This window comes from Sceloporus occidentalis, unplaced genomic scaffold (genome assembly GCF_023333645.1).
Source record: "Sceloporus occidentalis isolate IW3139 unplaced genomic scaffold, rSceOcc1.0.p SCAF_1, whole genome shotgun sequence".
NCBI lineage: Eukaryota > Metazoa > Chordata > Lepidosauria > Squamata > Phrynosomatidae > Sceloporus > Sceloporus occidentalis.
Genome location: NW_028316981.1, coordinates 138,991,353 through 139,011,429, shown reverse-complemented (window position 1 = coordinate 139,011,429; position 20,077 = coordinate 138,991,353). Strand labels below are relative to the sequence as shown.

At 47.0% G+C, this 20,077-nt stretch overlaps 1 protein-coding gene across 1 annotated transcript; it reads left to right on the top strand.

The window, feature by feature from the left end:
• Window positions 1-2,101: 2,101 nt before the first annotated feature.
• On the top strand, window positions 2,102-11,775 carry CBX4 (chromobox 4). The gene is made up of 5 exons (XM_089539045.1): window positions 2,102-2,318; window positions 2,431-2,474; window positions 3,438-3,503; window positions 8,194-8,260; window positions 9,341-11,775. The coding sequence occupies exons 1-5, from the start codon at window positions 2,250-2,252 to the stop codon at window positions 10,760-10,762; spliced, it is 1,668 nt and encodes a 555-aa protein (XP_089395171.1). The 5' UTR covers window positions 2,102-2,249; the 3' UTR covers window positions 10,763-11,775.
• Window positions 11,776-20,077: the final 8,302 nt, after the last annotated feature.

Here is a 20,077-nt window from a genome sequence, read left to right as displayed (position 1 = left end):
GGGTCGCGGGGGCCCTTCTGAGCACCGGCTCGAGGCTTTGGGAGCCAGCTGGGCCTGGGGGCGAGCGATCGGGGCCCGGCGCCCGCCTTCTCCCGCATCGGAGCGGCTCCCCTTCTATGGGCCTCCGCTTGGTCCAGGTAGATTTGGGGTGGGTCCTCCTGAGGCCATCCACCCGCTGCCCGGCCTCCAGGTAGCTGCCCTCCTTCCTCCACGTCACTCCGCCCTGGTTCTCAGCAACAACCTTCCTCGCAATTGGCTGGGCCGGGAGGCTGGGCCCTTCGCGGCGGCAAATCCGGCCCTTGCCTTCGCTTCCCTGCAAAGGATCGACACCCCCCCCCCCCAAGAACTCCGCAGGGCAGCCTCCCCTGGAGCCCTCCCGACCAGATTGGGGAGTCAGGCCCAGGCACAAGGGCCCAGCGGAGCCTGGGCTGAGATAACACACACGGCCATCAGTGTGTTCCGCACTGGTGCCACAACACGCTACCATTCCCAGAATTCCATAGCCTCGAGCCATGGCAGGCAAAGTGGTGTCAAGCCGGGTTATTTCTGCAGTGCGGATGCAGCCCCCGAAAGGAGAGCGGGATTTGTCCTCTATCGATCTCTTTGAAGAGTCTTTTCCGTTCACCGGAGTCCTACTGATCTGGATCAAATCTGGTTTGGATCCGGTTTCTCTAGCGCTGGTTTCTCTTCCTCACCCGCCTTGGCTCCTAAGAACTCGCCTCGTTCGCAAACACGTGTGTTCTTGCCCCGTCTGGTTCCCTCCTTAGATTGCCATCCAAACCGGTGTCAAGAGGGTCTCTTCTCCTTCCTCCCCTCCCGTCGATCTCCACTCTGGACTCTGGACCTACCAACCTCCCCCACATTTGATGGGCTCTTAGGCTGCATCCGCACTGGGGAAATAATCCGGTTGGATACCACTCAAAGTACCATGGCTCCAAGCGTCGTTCGTTCGGGGTTGTTTGCTCCGCTCTGGTGCCAAGACAAACGACACTTCCATAGCACGGGGCCCTGGCAGTTCAAGTGGTATCAATCCGGGTTATTTCACCAGTGCGGATGCAGCCTGGGTTTCCTTTTAAACGGCGCCCCGATGCCACAGTCGCTTATCGACAGTGGTGTCCATTAGACTCGGGTCCTTTCGGGAGAACGGAGGACTGGGACCAGGGCTGAACCCCCGTGGATGGCAAAGGGCGGCTCCTCCCTAAAGACCCCGAAGGCGGAGGAGCCCCCCCCCCCACACACACACAGACTTCTGCCAGGTCCATTTTGAAAGCCAAGGGCCAGCCCTGTTTTGCTTTAAAAGGTCCCTCCCTTTCTTGAAGTAGAATAATGGAGGATGGTGATGGGGAGAGATTAAGACGCCCCTCATTGAAGAAATTGGAGACAGAGGTTGCATCCACACAGGAGATATAGCCCGGTTTGGCACTGCTTTAACTCTCTTCTGACTCAAGGTTATGGAATTCTGGGAGTTGGAGTTTGTTGTGGGCCCAGAGCGGAGCGGAGCTCCCAGAATTCCACAGCCTTGAGCCAAAGCACTTAAAGTGGTGCCAAACCGGGTTATTTCTCCAGTGTGGATGCAGCCATAGCCTCCATCCACGTGGCAGGAATAACCCGCTTTGACACCATTTTTAACTGCCACGTCCAGGGTGTCCAGAGACTTGGTCCTCCTTTCCCAAGCCGTGTCCTCCATTTCCACCTTCCGTCCAGCGGGAACCCCATAAAGTCCTCCATCATGTGGAGCAGGACGAACTTGGCATGTCTGTGGGCGTTTTGAGCTTCCGTGGGGTCATGTCCTGGAAGTCCTTCTCCTTTGCCTTGAGGAGGACATGTGCCCCTTGGCCATGGCTGTGGAACTCTAGGGTTTGTCGCAACGGACGACAAAAGGCCAACATTCCCCAGCACGAGTAATGAAAGCGGGGCCGACCCGAATTAGTTCCTGCAGTGCAGATGCGGCCAGTCTCGGCCCCGCCCTCTTCCTAGCGCGGAGCCAATCCGGGGGCGGCCTTCTTTTTGACAGGCAGAGGGGCCCCGCCCTCTGTGACGTCTCCAGCTGGCTTTGCATGAGTTGCGCCGCTGCAAGAAGCTGCAGCTCAGTTGTCTGGCAAAGCGAAGCGAGACGACGACGAGGAGGAGGAGGAGGAGGACTGGAAGAGGAGAGCCCAGGCTGCCCGCCTGCCTTCTTGCTGGCGATCCCCCCTTGCAGCAAGGGACAAGCCCCCCAGACAGAGCCCCATCTCCTCCCTGTGTCCACCATGGAGCTGCCGGCGGTGGGCGAGCACGTCTTCGCGGTGGAAAGCATCGAGAAGAAGCGGCTCCGGAAGGTGCGATGCATCGGAGGCGGAGGAGGAGGAGGAGGGCGATGGGGGCCGAGCGGGGGTCTCGGGTGGACTCTGGGGCCTGACCCCCCTTTTTTTTTCCCTTCCTCTCTTGCAGGGCCGAGTGGAGTACCTCGTCAAATGGAGGGGATGGTCGTCCAAGTAAGTAGTCCCCTGCCCTCCCTCCCTCCCTCCCTCCCTCCCTCTTGCCTCTTCTTCTTCCGACCATCCGGGAAACGCCTCGGGGACTCTTTTACATCTGATGCATCAAAATGGAGCAGGACGGGGGGGGGGGCTGTGCATCGATCGGGGACGAGGCCAGTCTTTGGGAGGAGGAGGCGGAGGAGGCGGCTGATGTGGAGCAGTGGCAGGAAAATGGCTCCTTTCCCTCGGCAAGGCAGGCTCCATGTTGCAGAAGCGAGCAGCCCCAGAGATCGGACGAGGGGGAAGGCGGGGAGGCAGGGAGGGAGGCAGCAGCAGGAGGAGGAGGAGAGGTTATGGGGAGGGGGAAAGAGAGAGGGAGGGGATCTGTGTGGTTTTAGTTTTTTTAAATGGCCTTAAATCCCCCGCCCGCTTTGCAATCCGGGCTGGAGAAGAAGGAGCCAAGGACTGTCACTAGGCGGCCAGCTCGCTGCACGTTTTAACTGGACCCACCGCCTTTCTCCCTGCCTCCCTCCCTCCCTCGCTGCCCCAAACACACTTCCCCGATCCTGCCTTCTCTGCGCCTCCTTCTGGCTCTGGGGGGAGGAGGAGGAGGAAGAGGGCTTGGATGACAGCCCCGGCTCAGGCGGACTCAGCACCTGGGCGGCATTTGGACGCCAAAGCCGGTGGCGGTGGCCAGACCCCCCCAAAGGGGAAATTTCTGTGGCCTCGCCACTGCTCTCCCCAAAGAGACCCCCTCGCCTCCAGCCCGGAAAGCCCACTTCCAAATGGATCCAGGGTTAGGAAGGGGGGGTGTCGTCCGTTGCATCTAAAATGGCCCCTCCACGCAGCTGGCCAGGGAAGAAACAGAGAGAGAGAGAGAGAGAGAGAGACGCCTGGCACCCGAGGAAGGGGTCTGATCAACCCCCATGTCTTCCTCTTCTTCTTTTTTCTTTCCCCTTCCTCCCTTTTTCCCTTCGCAAGGTATAACACGTGGGAGCCGGAGGAAAACATCCTGGATCCCAGGCTCCTGATCGCTTTCCAAAACAGGTGAGAAGATGTGCTGCTCTGGGGAAATCGGGGGGCCTCGGGGAAGGGTTGGGGGGATCTCTGTTTTCTTTTTCGGAGGGGATGCTTGGAGGGGAATACATAGCCAAGGCTGAGGGCGGGGGGGGGGGCTATTGGAGGCCCCGGCAGCGAAGGCGTTAAAGCCAAGTGCCGCGGAGGCGCCGCGCGCAACCCGACCGCCCCGCGCTCCCCGCGATGGGAAAGGCGGCCTCCTCTGGCTTCTGCGGTTGCAAGCGCCGGGTGCAAGCCGGCCTAGGCCCCAGCCGTCCTCCTTTTCCCGGACCCGCCCTCCGCGGGGACGGGCTGAAACACAAACGTGACAGGCAGTCCTTTTCACCTAAGACCCAGAAAGCATCTCTGCCCAGAGGGAGACCGGAGAGACTGCTTACTGGCCCATAGGATTCCCCTGGGGATCGCTAGGGGCAAGCAGTCCCCCGTGGCCAGGTATGCCCCAACGTTTCCCTGTGGGCAAGGAGGGTCCGCTTTTGCTCTATGGGCAAGCCGTCTCTTATGTATCCCTATGGCCAAGTATTCTCCAAAGTTTCCCTGTGGGCAGATATTCCCCTAGATAGTATTCCCCTATGTTTCCCTATGAGAAAATATTTCCCTATGTATCCTGCTAGGCAAATATAGTATTCCCCTATGTATCCCTATGGGCAAGTATTCCATTATGGATCTTATGGGCAAATATAGTCTTCCCCTATGTTTCCCTATGGGCAAATGTTCTCCATTATTTCCCTATAGGCAAATGTTTTATGTATCCCTGTGTGCAAGTATTCCCCTATGTATCCCTATGGGCAACTGCAGTATTCTGTGTATTCCTGTGACCATGCATTCTCCAATGTTTTCCCATGAGCAAGTAGTCTCCAGTTTTCCTCTGTGGATAGTTATTCTGTCAGGTATCCCTATCACCAAGGATTCTCCAATGATTCCCTGTGAGCAAGTATTCTCATTTGTTTCGGTGTGTCCCCTCTCCAGGAGGAATCCCAAATTGTCTTACCTTTTGAGTATCCCTAAGAAGCATGCATTGATGTTGCTAGGAGTGTTTCTGAGCTTTCCTTTTGGATTGTCCTCCATTTTTCCCCTGGAACATCCTCCATTTTGTCCTCTTTGGTGGTTAGGACATTAGGTCGCCTCCTGAGCCCCTAACTGCCACATCTCAGTGGTGGCCACATTGCAGGCAAAGCGGTTGCAGGGTGGCATGGGTGGCATGGCAGGGGGTGGGGGTGGGGGAAGGATGGGGGGGGTTCCCAAATTTGGGAGTGTCTCCCAGCGATGGTGCAAAGGTGGCAGCTGTATGGGCTTTCTCCTTTTTCCATGCACCGGATTTTCCTTAGGATTTGGCACAAGGCAGGCCAGGGAGAGGCCTCCTAGGCTGGAGGCGGCAGTCAAGGAGCAGGGAGGGAAAAGGTGTCTTAGGTCCAAAACACGCTGGATTATTTCTTTAACTGCCCTGGCTCCACGCTAGGGAATTCTGGGATTTGTTGTTTTGTGAGATATTAGCTTTCTGTGTCAGAGAGCTCTGGTGCCACAATAAACTGCAATTCCCAAAATTGCCTAGCACTGAGCCAGGGCAATTAAAAAAGCCATCTCAAACAGGATTATTTCTGCAGTGTGGATTGGGCCTAAATGTTGGTCACTTTTGGAGCCTGCAGAGGCTTCCTTGTGAACCTGGTGCATTTTGTGCTTTTCTGGGAGACGCAGACCTGACCTTGGGGCTCCTGGCCTTGCAAAACATCCAAAACATCAGGCAGGGAGAGGCTGGATCTCCATGTACTGAGCAAGGGCTGCTAGGAGAATCAGAAGCCACTGCCCCACTTTGCCTGGCACATCCCTTGCTGCCAAGGTAACCAGACACTCTCCTTTTCCAGGACACGTCCTACATTTCAACCTTCTTGTCCAGGAGGAATTCCAATATGTCTTCCATTTGGAGCATGACTAAGAAGTGGGCATTTACATTTAGATGAGTGTTTTGAGCTTTTCTGGGGTTATGCTCTCCATTTTTCTGGCACGTCCTCCATTTTTGTGGTGCCTGGTCCCCCTTTGCAGTGAGGACATCTGGTCGCCCTGCTCATCGCATGGCCTTGCTTGCAGGGGCAGGGGATTGCACCTGATCAGCTCCCAGGCTGGGTGTCTGGCTTGCTCACTTGGCCACTCTGCCATTAAACAAACCGAAAGGAGGTCTCTCTGCCACCCTGTCAGTCAGGCAGTGGGAGGCGGGACTCCTTCTGAGAATCCAAATGAGGCAATTAGCATCCCATCCAGCCCCCTCCTTTCCTGCAGGGCTGGTGGCCTCCCCCCTTCTCCTCCTTTGTGGCAGTGCATTGGGAAGGCACTCTGGAGGTTGCCACCTTTGCCAGTTTGTCTTCTGCACAGAATAGATACATGTGCAGCATATTGCCTTTGCAAAAGACACCACCACCCCCTCTGCTAGCATCCGGTTTTGCTCTATTGCTTGCTGTATTTTCTTCTGGGCCATCCCTTTGGGCTGCAGAAATAATCCAGTTTGACACCACTCATTTAAGTGCTGTGGCTGAATGCTGTGGATTTCTGTGAGTTGTAGTTTTGTGAGACATTTACCCTTCTCTGTCAGAGAGCTCTGGAGCCTCAACACATACTCCAAGTCCTAGGATTCCATAGCATTGAGCCATGGCTGTTAAAGCAGTGTCAACCTGGATTATTTCTGCAGTGCGAATGTAGCCTCGGTGTTCCTTTTCAGAGAGGCGGAAGAATGTTTGGGAGAGTTTAGGCAAAGGCAAGAGCTGGAAACATCAAGGCACAAAGTGTGGCCTTGCATGTGCCACCACCACCTGCCACTGGTTTTGGAGCTGTGGATTGCTTCAGACAAGCTGGACCACCTTTTAAAATTTTATTTTAACCCAATATTAAGGGTGATTTGCTTCTTCTGGAATTATTTTTTGTCAAGAAGTGGCAATTTAAGTTTTAATAGGTTCCCTTGGTTAATATGTTTTTAAAGAAACTTTAAAAGCCATTACAGGACTTCTGACCATTTCTGGGTTTATTCATTTTTCTGTTTTGGCAGTCCCTGCAGCCCCATGGCAAAAGATATAGCCCCTGGATCCACCAAGGCCTACCTTGTTTAAATGTTAGCAGACCTATTTATAGATTATTCTCCTTAATTATTTTTTTTAATTGGGACTTAAGTATTTATTCATTCCATTGGGTTCTTGAAACTGCTCAATAGCCAAATCTTTCATTTGTTTACTGTGAAAATAAAGTTGGATTGTAAAGTAATTTATTTCCTAGTAAGGTTAAAATGGATATGCAGTTTCCTTGAGGTAAGTTCAGTGGAACTCAGTGTGACCTGCTTCTGAATAAAGATGTATAAAATTGTATTGTAGGTGTGCTTAGAGCAGGAGTCTGAATATATATATATAAAATATAAAATATAAAAAATATTTTAAGATTAAAGCTCTTGACAAAACAGTCGACAATCTGCAAATAAAGGTACAACTAATCATTAAAAAATGCTTCCATCCCAATTTAAAACTTAGACCTGGGGGGCATGATCAGAGCATTTCAGTGGCTTCTCCTTTTACAGAAGATAAGCTATTCCTTTTGGGGGCAGCACTGGGAAGATTTAGAGGTACATTATAAATGGAAACATTTCTTTTAGATTTGCCTCGGATTTCCTAGAGTTTCAGAAGAACCTTGATCATTGCTTACATTGTACCAAACATAGGCTATCTTCATACAAACAGTGCTTGTGTTTCCTGCGTCTGAAAATGCAATATAAAGCCTATATTGGCAAGTTTAAGATGTATACATTTCCATATTCCAACTTGTTTTTTTTTTCAGACGTGCAAAGAATGAGAGGTCCATAGGTGTTTTTTAGAAGTGAAAGTGTTGTAGTTGTTTCACCCCACCCCTTCTGCTTATCTGTGGATTCTGTAAGTGATCCCATGTAGATGCTTGAGGAAGAGGTACCTACTAGCTTGTATTACTGTATTTCATTATCTTGTTGCCTTTCATTCTGTAGCTTCCTCCCACTTCTTTATAGTGTGTTCAGTGAGGTTATTCCCAAGTAGGTAAACCTAGAGCCTAAATACCCTAAAGGCAGTTTTGGAAACTAAGCAAGGTCAGTTCTGGTTAGTACTTGCATGGGAGACTACCAATGAATAACATGGGCTGTAGGCTATATTTCAGAGGAAGGAACTGGCAAAACCACCTCTGAGTATTCCTTGCCTAAGGAAACCCTATGAGATTCACGGGGTTATCATAAGTTAACAGACAACTTAAAGCATGCACACACACATACACACAGAGAGGTACTCCTAGGATTGCCATGTATAGGTGCTTAACCAATATGTTAGAGGTCATCCTTCCTCCCCTCCCGGGGTGACCAGATGTCATGACCGCAAAGGAGGGCAAGGCACCATGAAATGGAGGGCATTCAAGAAAAATGGAGGTCATTACAAGATAAAAGCTAAAAATACTGATATCAATGAAAATACATGCTGCTTAGTCAAGCTCAAAATGAAAGGCATTTTGAAATTCCTCCTGGACAGAAGATTGAAATGTAGGACATGTCCTGGAAAAAGAAGGGTGTCTGGTCACTCTGTCCCCTCCCCATCCTCCCATCCTCCATACCTAGCCCTCTTGTGCACTGTTGGAAGTCTCCTAATTGCCATTGATTTTTATGTTTCTCCAGGGAGAGGCAGGAGCAACTTATGGGGTACCGTAAACGAGGGCCGAAACCAAAGCCACTGGTAGTTCAGGTAAATTCTCTGCAACCTTTTGTTATCCCTTTCCTCAGAATCAGACAGAGCAATAAAATGTGTTAAACTAACTGTGTTAAAGTGGAACCTTGCTGGACAGGATGATTTTACAGAAGCCTTCTTTATCAGCTGCTGTGTTTTTAATTGGCAAATATCTGCATCCTTGTCTCTGCCTTTCCCTAAGGAGTAGAGTTTCATTTTGGTTTCATCATGCCCTGGGAGACACTGTGTAGATGGATGAATAGATAAATATAGTGTCTGCATCTCACACGTGCATGCAAATGCATTGTTAATTGTAAATGTCAGCGGAAGCCAAGCCCCCCCCCCCCCCTTCAGCCAACTGGCTACCCAGCCTGCAAATTAATAAGATCTCTTGGCCAATGTGTGTGAAAGCTCTTCTGACCAAAATAGCAGATGCAGGCTGGTACCTTAGATGTCCATGACTGAGCTCCCTGTGCTCAGAAAGAAATTTTTTGATGGATGCTTTGCAGAGCCAGCTGGCTAACAGCTATTTGCCATCTTGCATTCTCAGCTGAGTAGTAGATCTAGATATGAAATACAGTTCCTACTTCATTTTTGGAGATCAGCCATGCACAATAATGTCTGTGATTTGGCCAGAAGTAACTGGAGGCGAGACAGTTTGCAGCAGCATTTTCTGCCTGCCAGCCAAGCTGCTTCCTCCTTTGGTTCTCCACATAGGTTCTTTTGCTCTTGTGCTCAAAAGGGCAACTGATTTGTAGGATGCTCTGTCACTTTTGGTTTCACACATAAGACAATGGGTGGGGAAGGCAGACAGAACAAGATGTTAGACTGGCGTTCAGAGCATCCCTTGGTTGCTGTAAAAATGTGTTAGACAGTTGCTGAGGTCTTTTCTAGTCAGAGCTTGGCAAAGACATTTTTTTCCTGGATTACAGCTCCCAGAATTCCAACAGCCAGCATGCAAATTGAGGGGATTTTGAGATCTGTAATCCATGGGGGAAATGACTTTGCCAAGTTCTGGTTTTAAAAAGTGAGATGTGCCATCTTCTTGTTGTTGCGCATCTTGAGTAATGGACCCATTCCTCCTCTTCTTCTTTGCAGTTGCCATCTTTTGCTCGCCGCTCTAATGTTCTTAGTGGCCTTCAAGACCCTGTGATGGAGAACAGGCCCAAGCTGGATCTTGGTGGCTCTGGCAAAAGCCAGCAGCAGCAGCAACAGCATCAGCATCAGTATGAGCTCAACAGCAAGAAGCACCATCAGTACCAGCCAAACAGCAAGGAGAGCAACATCAAGCACCAGTCTCACAGCAAAGGAAAATACTACTACCAGCTGAACAGCAAGAAGCACCACCACTACCAGCCAGATCCCAAGATGTATGAGCCCCACTACCAGCCCAGCAGCAAAGAGCCCCAGCAAGGGCAGGCCTGCCTGGAACATAGCAAAAGCCCTCTGATGTCCCAGTCAGACAAATGGTCTCATGGTTCAACCAAAAGCTTGCTGAACCCAGTAAAGAATCTGGGTGGCCTAGAAGGGAAGAGCGGGGCGGAAAAGAACCTCTCCAGTGGGACAGGCCCACCGCCCCCTCCACCCCCTCTCCCACCCCGAGATGGGGTGACCAGCAATGGCATTGGGGGCAAAATGAAGATTGTGAAGAATAAGAACAAAAATGGCCGCATTGTGATTGTCATGAGCAAGTACATGGAGAATGGCATGCAGGCAGTTAAGATTAAGTCTGGAGAGTCTCACAAGAAGCGGGTGGCCGAGGACAGGACTCACAAGAAAGGGTCAGAGGAGAGGCCGGAGTCATGGAAAAGACCTGGGGAAGAGAGGTGGCCAGGCAGTAGCCCCAAAGACAAGTCTGGGCCTGAGGCCAGTCACATGCCTGCAGAGCTTGGAACTGCTCCCGCAAAGACCTCTCCAGCCCCAGGTCAAGAAGTGCCCGTTTCCACAGAACAGCAGCCTCTCCCACTCACCTCCAAGGTTCACCCGGCTCCCTGGGCCCTGGATCCCAGTCAGCGGGAACACAGTGCCACCACCGTGGGGCTCAACCTCTCACCCAGCTGTGGTAGTAGTGGCTCCCGGAAGCGCTGCCTCTCCGAGCCCCACAGTGACAAGGAGGGTGGCAAGAAGCGTCTGACCTTCCGGAGCATCAGTGCCCCCACCCCTTGCCTGAGCCCTTCTACCCCAGAGAGACCTGAGCCCCCCGCCCTTCCTGCCTCCCAGCCAGAGGTCATTCTGCTGGATTCAGACTTGGATGAGCCCATAGACTTACGGTGTGTAAAGGCTCGGGGGGACAGTGAGTCCAGCCTGGTGCAAGTGAAGCCAGAGGCCCCACCAGCACCGACCGACAAACCAGTGCCGGAACCTCAGAAACCAGTGGAACGCTTTGAGGTGGAGGCTGAGGCTGAAGAAGATGAAGAAGAACCTCTACAGGAGTTCAAGCCTTTCTTTGGGAATATAATAATAACAGACGTGACCGCAAACTGCCTGACGGTGACATTTAAGGAATATGTGACAGTGTGAAAAAGCTCTGGCACAGGCTTCCAGCACCCTCTCCCTTGGCAGCCTGGCTTCTCCCTCCTCCTCTGAGGTAGAGTTAACCCCTATGGTACAGGGCAGATGCATTGAGATGGGACACACCTCCTGCCCTGGAAGAGGACATGGGGCATGAAGGAGATTCTGCCTCCCCAGAGGGTGGCCTTTGGTCTGGATCAGTCTCTGCTGTGCCATCTCTGTCTTCTAGGGGTCTTGGGCATCAGGATATGGTGAGGGTAGCAGCTTCCCAGTTAACTCGCGGGAGAGTTACATAGTATTATATTTTAACAGTGCTAACTTGTCGAGTGGTTCTTGCTCCCGTTTGTATGTGGTGTTGCTGAACATGTATTGTTTGAGCTGAAGGCAGGCCTCCCCAGGCAGGCCATGCAATTATATTTATTTGTAGGTATTTATATAACAAAAATATAAAAAGCCTAGATTTATGGAGTTCCCTAGATTTGCCCTATATATATATATATATATAATTATATTGAATACATATATATATTATATATATATTAAAAGTTATATCAGAATATTTTCTTTTCTTCCCTTTTAAAAAGCCACACCTGGTTTCGTTTTTCTCACTCTTTCTTTTCATAAAACTGCAGGACCATCCCTCCTTCTCGTATATATTTTTTGATACTGTTAACACATGTTGTTTCAATGAGCAAAAAGGAAAAAAAATTAATAATAATAATCAATATCTAAAGCTAAACAAGCTATTATAGAAACTGCTGCTACTAGAAATGTCTAAACTATAAGCTTCCAATTATTATGAATTGCTTGAATGTAAATATTAAATGGAGATGTTGAAAGTGCATTTGATGTTCTGCAGCTAGCCTGGGTCTGGGTTGAAAAGACTAGCTGTGAAGTGGTACAGCCTTGGCACCAGACAGGCACCTGTTGGTCTTCTTGGGTGGGGGCGGGAGGGTTGGTGAAGGTACAAAACTGTGTGTCATTCAGTCGTTGCAAAGGACTATAAACCTTTCCAAAAACGATAGGAAGTTTTAAGTGTGTTTATTGCAACTTTGGTGTTTTGTTTTTTTTTTGGGGGGGGGGTTGCAGTTGTGCTTGTGTCCAAAACATATGTTGTTGTTCTGGCTCTGTTGTCTTAGCAATTGGGAGGTAATGTACTTTACATATTGTGGGTCATCACTGGTCCTACACCAATGGGTTTAGTGTGTTGGATTTGGTGAGATCTTTTGTTCTGTTCCATCTTTTAACTTGGAACTAATGGAAGAAGGACCTGTAGATGATGGACAGGTGTTTAAGTATTTCTAACTAGTTGTCCATCACTGACAATTACTAGGGTGTTTACCATAGGGTGGGGAAAATGAAAACTGCATGTCGACCCCATTCTCTTTTCTGTGCTGTCTGCCCCCCCCCCCAGAGTCCCCAATCTCCTCCAAATTAAAAAAAAGCTGAGTGAAAAATCGCCCATTAAATGCCACCAAATGTCATATCGAGCAGCACTAGGTATCAATATTCCCGGCCTCCCACCCAGACTTGTATAAATGCTCATACATTGCCCAGAATTGGACAATAAAGCCAGAAGAGTAAACTAGGCATAGGCTTCTGGTTACCTGTTCTTACCCTGTATTGGGTGGTGTTCTGCTTCCTTGGTGTCAAGAGGTTTAGTGGTAAAAAGGAAAGGTTGATGAGATTGCACAGCCCAGGGCTTCTGGGTCTTTTCTTGCTGCTTTGCTCTTAAAATGCATGAGACTAACAGTGGATTGAATCTGAACTAGATCAGACCCATTGAAATAAATAAGACTTACACAAATGTTTAATAACAAGTTCCATTCATTTAAATGGGTCTGCTGTAGTTGGAACAATCACTGAATTTAGCTGACAGATAAGTAATTGTCTAACAGTGTATATTTGATGTGATTTCATATTGCTGCAAGAGGAGTGAGCATGGCATAACGTGTTCACATAGTAATGCTAATTGCCGTTGTATGTGATAAAAAAAACCATCACCCAGTCTTTTCTTCTAAAATAGATTCAATTGAAAATGAATATTTCTTCACAAGAATTATGCACAGAATTGGCCTGAAAGTGTTTCATATTTCTAGAAGCGGTTGTCTGATAATGAACTGAGGACTTTACTGATGTCACAACACTGAGCAGAAGTTCATGGCAACTGAGCAAAGTCTATTTTTAACAAAATACAGATGTTAGAAGGACAAATCTAAAATCAACAGGGAGTCCCTATGTGATCACTGGCTTTATTTGATTTATAGAGCTTTTTTTAAATAAAAAAATAGCCTAAATGTTGGGTGCTTGTTTTTAAACACCAAGGAAGTGTGTTTAATTTTGTTAACTGGCCTTGCTAAATATAAACCAGCTACATTCTAAGAGATATTTGGGCTGGTGCTGTAAGTGCAACCCTCTGCATTCTTGTTGAGAAAGAAGCCTCACAAATTTGAATAGGATTTCTCCAGGAAGTAAGTGAATACAGGAAGGCAGGTTAAAAACCTTCAGCATTGAGCACAGATTTGGATTCTTCCAGTTAAAAGTTTTATAAAACTGAAGTGAAAACTTGGAGAAGTATAATGCAATGTGGCCTTCCTAACTCACTGAGCACTGAGCCATACTTCCTGTAGTACATATACGTCAGTAGCTGTGAGATGAATCTTCCTGTTTCTCTAGTAACCTTAATTATATTTAATCATTTTAATCATTGGTGGTTAGCTGTTTGTGCAAAACACATTTATCACTAGTATATTAAAAACAATTTAATTGCAACATATTTCTAGATCTTGCCAGGTCCATGCTGCTTGCAAGCAGATCCCCCTCCTGCTCCCTCCCCAGATCTCTAACCAGGGCAGTGGTTAGAAGCATCTGAAGTGCTGAGCTTTTTGGCACGGCATCTGTGGGTGTTTTGAGGAACACCATTTCCTGCTAGCCATATCATGCATTAAGAGTACACAAGTAACTGACTGGCAGCTTCAGGCAGCTGATTTAGCAAGCAGGTAAAACGGATGTGGCCCATCCACTCTTTGCGTAGCAAGGAACAAGACTGTATTTTTAGTGTGTGATGTTTGCTCTTGAGCTCTGCTTGGCAGAAGTTGGAGTTTGGTGACTGTGCAAAAGGAGGAGGGCACATGTGTGTGTGTTTTGTAGCTTGTGCATCATGTGAAAATGTGTGTAGCAATTTGCATGGGATAGTGGATGGTGGGAACTGTGGACCAGATTTATGTAGACAAAAGGTTGGATCCAGCCTTAGTCAGGCACAGAGAGCCATCGAAAGCAGCTGGATGTGATTAGCTTATCCTATTGATTTCAGGGGTCTGTTCTAACCATGACTAAGCCTGGATCCACCCATTGTTTTTACCCTGCCCTTCAAGAGCTCACACGACTGCATTCCACAGATGTAGACTATGTTTCACTTGTAACTGGCTCTTCCTTTGGGAAGCTCAGAGCAGCATCAATAAGGTGCATAGTCTCTTCCTTTCCAGCACTGCCTGTACAATACCATGGCCTACTTTGCTTTCACAAGCTCTGAACTTAATTGCACACACAGCCTCTTTCCAAAGGTGTATTTGTGGTTGTATCAGAAAGTGAGCTGTGAAAGAATCAAAATACAGTCATAGGGCCCCTTCACAGTGTGCAACTATATCACTGTGGTTGTACTTTAACTGCCATGGCAAAATCCCATGGGATCCTGGGATTCACAGTTTAGAATGCGGGAAGGCCTTTAGGATTCTCAGCCAGGGAGTTCCTCTGGTGAGTCTGACCAAACTGCACATCCCAGGATCCCATGGGATTCTGACATTTATCAGTTAAAGTGCAGTCATAGTGCTATAGTAGTGTGGTGTGAAATGTTCCATTGTGAGTGGGACATAAATGCTCGCTCTGCATATGGAGTATTGGGGGATGACTTAAATTACTTTTCAAATAAGGAAGACTGATCTGATATTGAAAGCAAAATCTTGAGAGTATTGAGTGTGCTGTGGTTTTGTTTCCAAAAGTCACACATTACAGGTAACTTAGACCCAGTACAGATTGTTGAAAAGCAGCAGTCTGAGGCCGATTTTAGGGCTTGGGATTGTGGAGCGACCACATGGTCCCAAGTTCTACTGTGTGGCAGCAGCACCATCATGGCAGCCTCCCGTTCACACAGCCCCCGCCATGATGACGCAAGCATGGCACAGCATCTGCACATCACGGCGCCACAGTTGCATCATCGATGCGTGACAGTGTGTCAGTAGCACACTCATGATTTGGCTGCTGAGGTGTCCCTCAGAGGCAAAACTGGACATCTCCAGCCTGCCCTTTTGGGTGGTTTGTCGAGCCCCTTTGTTATTAGTAACACGTTCCTTCCAGGCTCTGTGAACTAAGCACAGAGAAGTAATAGCATATCTCACTGTGACCCCTTGGTTACCTAGTCATGGCCTTAGTCACTAGATTACCACACATGCGAGTGGGCAACATGGGCAAGAGCACATGCAAATAAAGATCAGCCCAGTTGCTCCTGTGCAGCTGCTCCTTTTGTGGTGCTTGGAACTACTTCAAATGGGGGGGGGGGCACCTTCTCTCTTCTCCCACCCACGTGAGGTAAACAAAAGTAGATGCCAAGGGCAATTCCTCCTTGGTCTCTGGCTCTCATTTCTAGCATTTCCTCTTGCCTTCCCGAGTCAAAATAGTGGGCTTTCCATCCAAACATATTTTCTCCTGCACATATTTGTAAAACACAGATGACAGAATGTTGGAATTCTCTTTTCAGCATCAGTGCTTTAGCATCCAAAATCTAATGTTTGGGCTTTCTTTCAATCACAAATGTGTTTAAATTACTGTATTAACCATGGCTATGTATTTATCAGATTGTCAGCTATCATGTTGAGTTGCCAGACGTCTTTAAGTCACTGCTCTTGTGCCTACAGAAACCGAGTCACGGAAGCTTTTCCTGACAAAGGACTTTATCCTGACAAAGGACCAGGCTGCTAAGATGGCACAATAATAAATAAATAATAAATAAAACTTTTATTTATATCCCGCTTTTCTGTGACAGGACAATCAAAGCGGCTACAACATGTTAAAATCCACATTTACAAATTTATGTCCCAAATTCCCCCCCTTAAAACAGGATTAAACAAATTACAATTAAAACATCTATTAAAAACACAATAAAAGTACAGTGAGGACAGAGCGGTGGGCTGATACATGATGTGGGGGGCAGTCATTCTGTGGCCGGGCACTTTAATCAGGAAAGGCCTGCCGGAAGAGATCCGTCTTGACAGCTTTTTTAAAGCTGTCTAAGCAGGCAATTTGACGGATCTCGTCTGGCAGTTAGGAATCATGTTAGGATAGGAAAGGCAAATATAAGGGATTGGGGATAGTCCTTTTGGCACAGCTTTTCAGAAGAGCCATGGTGCTGCTATAGTCCAGGCTCCGTCTTCTGCCTTTTTGCCCTCTGCCCTTCCTAGCATGCCCTTCAATCTGTATTTTTTTAAAAAAAATAATTGCACAGTCACAGCAATGGATTAAGTGAAAAAGAAAAGAAAAAAGAAATTGGAAAATAGAAATGAAGAACACCTGCTTGGGAATAGTGAGGAGGGGGGAAGAGGAGCACAATCATATCCACTTGCACCATGTGATTGCCTGCATATCAGAACTGCAGGATATCAGAATATGTGCATCATCAGTGGAAATGCAGCAGATTGGGATGCATTGACAGGTTTTGCCTATCAATGAGAATGAGCACTCCAGCAGTGGATGGACAACAGACCAGCTATAGGGGAGACACAACATTGTGTGATAAGGTACAACCACAGGTGCTACCACTTGATCTAATTCCACTTTTCAAGCCTCATGTGATAAAATCCAAAAAGTTGTGGTGATCAACAATGTTGCACCTTCTCATTTTGATGCCAAGAAAGCTACATTTCTGCATGTCAAGCTATTATTAAGGTTACAGGAGTGAAGCCATTAACAATTTATTCATTAAAATCTGAGTAAGTGTCTTTAGCAGCTACTGTATATATTCATGTATAAGTCTAGAAATTTTCGTTAAAGAATTGACCCCAAAAAACTGTAATGATTTAACCATGGGTCAATGTAAATATTGTATTCTAACTCTTAACAAAAAGAGGAACCATCCCCTGATGACAGGCAAGAGTGTAATCTGTCCTGGAAGCACTGATGCCCTCTATTCTCTCATCCTTCCAGCCTTTACTGTGAGCACAGTAATTTTGTAAGTTCTTTGACAATGTTTTCCTTTGCTTCATTCATCCTTTAGATCCTTTGTTATATGCCCCTAAGTTTTACCCTCAACTTATCCATGGAGTATATCAAAATCCTTAATTTTGGCCTCAAAACTTGCCCTCAACTTATACAGTACATGGGACCAACTTATAATTATATACGGTAGTTCTCATTACTAATGGGAAATGGTAACTCTTTTTGGAGAGCCAGCATGGTGTAGCAATTTAAGTGTTGAACTAGAATTCTGGGCAAGCAGACTTCAGATCTATGCTTGGCCATGGAAACCCACTGGATGTCCCTGGGCAACTTCCATTCTCTCTGCCTCAGAGGAAGGCAGCAGTAAAAACCCCTCTGGATAAATTTTGCCTAGAAAACCCCATGATAAGTTCACATTAGGGTAACTGTAAGTCAAAAATGACTTAAAAGCACACAACTACAACTCTTCTTGAATGTGGCAATTAATCCAGTACCATAATGGTTTTGAAGAGAGCACAAAACATTTATCCCCTATAGCTGGTCTGTTGTCCATCCACTGCTGGAGTGCTCATTCTCATTGATAGGCAAAACCTGTCTGAACTATCCAAATGACTCTAATGTTTCCTGTCCCTTGGGTGATTCTAGGGTGTTTCAGTGCTGTATATGCAAGACTACAACACACGTTTTTGTACATGCTTGTGACATATAGTGGGCATTCTTGGCTATGTGGCTGGACCTTGACCTGACACTTGGCTCATTTTCTTATAAAACTGGACTCTAGTTTCACTTGGGCCTTTACCAAGAGCCACCATGGATTCATATTCCATGCTTAAGAATATCATGTCTCCCTTTCACCATGCACAACATCAGAATGAAAGGATTCCTTAAGAGAGAGCTTTACTCAATTAAGATGAGCACTGGCAGCCTGAGTCAAGTCCACAGGCCCAAAAACCATTATACTTACTTAGCAGCCTTCACTTCAATGCATCTGGACCAAACTTGACATGTTAGCATAACCAGATGCCAGCAGTTTAGTTTTGCCAACCTTAGATTTGTGTTTTAAACACACTGGGCTATTCATTTAGCCCTCCTTTCTTTCACTAAAGCAGAAATTCCTGATCTGTGCTCCAAAGAGCCCTTAGAGCACCAGATGCACTTCCCAGGTGCTCTGTGGCTGCTCCAGGAAAATGAAAGAAATAACAATTGAATGAAATTAAAGAATAAGAATATATTCTTATATATACTCCACCATAGAAATAAGGGCTCCATGAATCAAAAAGGTTGGGAACCCCTGCTCTAAAGGAAAATACTAAGGTTTGAGGGAGATGTTCATCCTATATGTTCAATAGGTATAAGCTTTATCTCATCCCTATATGACTAACTGCACCTACCAAAATCTTCCGTTTTATGTGTCTGTTAAAAGATACAGTTTAGGGATGTGGTGGCTCAAGTGGTTAAGACGCTGACTGTGTTGATTGCAAGATCGGCAGGTTGGCAGTTCGAGGGGTGCTGCATGATGGGGTGAGCTCCCATCACTCATCCCAGCTTCTGCCAACCTAGCAGTTCAAAAGCATGCACATGCAAGTAGATAAATAGGTACCACTTCGGTGGGAAAGTAAACAGTGTTCTGTGCAATCATGCTGGCCACATGATCCCAGAGTAGTCTCTGACAACGCTGGCTCTTTGGCTTAGTAACGGAGATGAGCACCACACCCTATGGTCAGACACAACTTGACAACCTTTACCTTTTTAAAAGGTACAATAGTTTGTTTCCTCTTCATTTGCATATGGTCACCTTATTGCTGAGGAGTTTAAGCAATCCACTTGGTTACAGTGAAGCCCAAAGCTTAACATCAGTGTAGCAGGTGCTCTGTTGGTTTTTGTGCACAACAATCCAGTAAGGTAAATTCTGTCTTCATCTCATGTCTGTGCAAGTCAGTGGATTCTGTCCTGACTTTGAACTTCATACTGGAGATGGAGCCTAAACAACTCACAGTCATGGAACATGCAGTCCAAAACATAAAAGGCGCTGTGTAAAGAAAATGTTTTGTTCACAGACTCTGGCATGTATGAACACATCTATGTTATGGTCTTGGAAAGGGATATAGCTTTCTTGGCTGAAGCAGAAAATTTCAAATCTGAACAAGAACTGTTAATATCTCTGAGGAAAGGAAGTGACAAGGAAGCCAGACCTCAGTTTCAAATTTCCAGCCTCATCTGATTTCAGCTGAGAGGACATCCTACTGCAGTACTGTGACTGTTACAGGTGAGTGCCAGCAAACAACTGCACAGCTGTACACTCACACAACATAAAGGAAGAATAGAGCTGATGTGGAGGGAAAGTGCTGTATGTCCATCTCTGTCTGTCTGTTTAGCATTCCTTTTGTTATCTTGCACAGGTAAGCTAAGGCAGGTTGTTGCAAGCAAGGGATTGTGATGATTACTACTGTGGTTTCAGTTTCAGGGGCAAAATTAACATGTTATTAGGATAAGTAACTTTGAAAATACATAACAGTATCTGGAGGTTGGGCACCTCTTCCCTAGGGGTCAAGTTTGGACTACATTCCAGCTATGCTTCATTTGCCCAGATCACTGACCTTTGCCAGCCCAACACTGGGCCATTCATACTGATCTGATTCTGCTGTGTCCCCAAGCTACAAAGCAATGGAGGAACCTTTGCACAAAATGGATAACAAAAATATCTAGACGTGAATGTTCTTGTTTTTCCCTGCACTGTATACTGAAAAAGGTACCCCCCCCCCTTCCATACACTGCTGGAAACAGGCCATGATATGATTCTATGATATAATAATAATAATAATAATAATAATAATACTTTTATTTATATCCCGCTTTTCTGTGACAAGACAATCAAAGCGGCTTACAACACGTTAAAATCCACATTTACCAATTTGTGTCCCAAATTCTCCCCCTGAAAAAAGGATTAAACAAGTTACAATTAAAACATCTATTAAAAAGGAAAAAAAAATACATCGAGGACAGAGCAGTGGGCTGATACATGATGTGAGGTAATGACCAAGGTAATGTGGTCCCTGAAAGAAAGTCCTCGTTCTTCCTTAAACCCATTAATTTCAGTAGGATTAAGGCATGCCTATG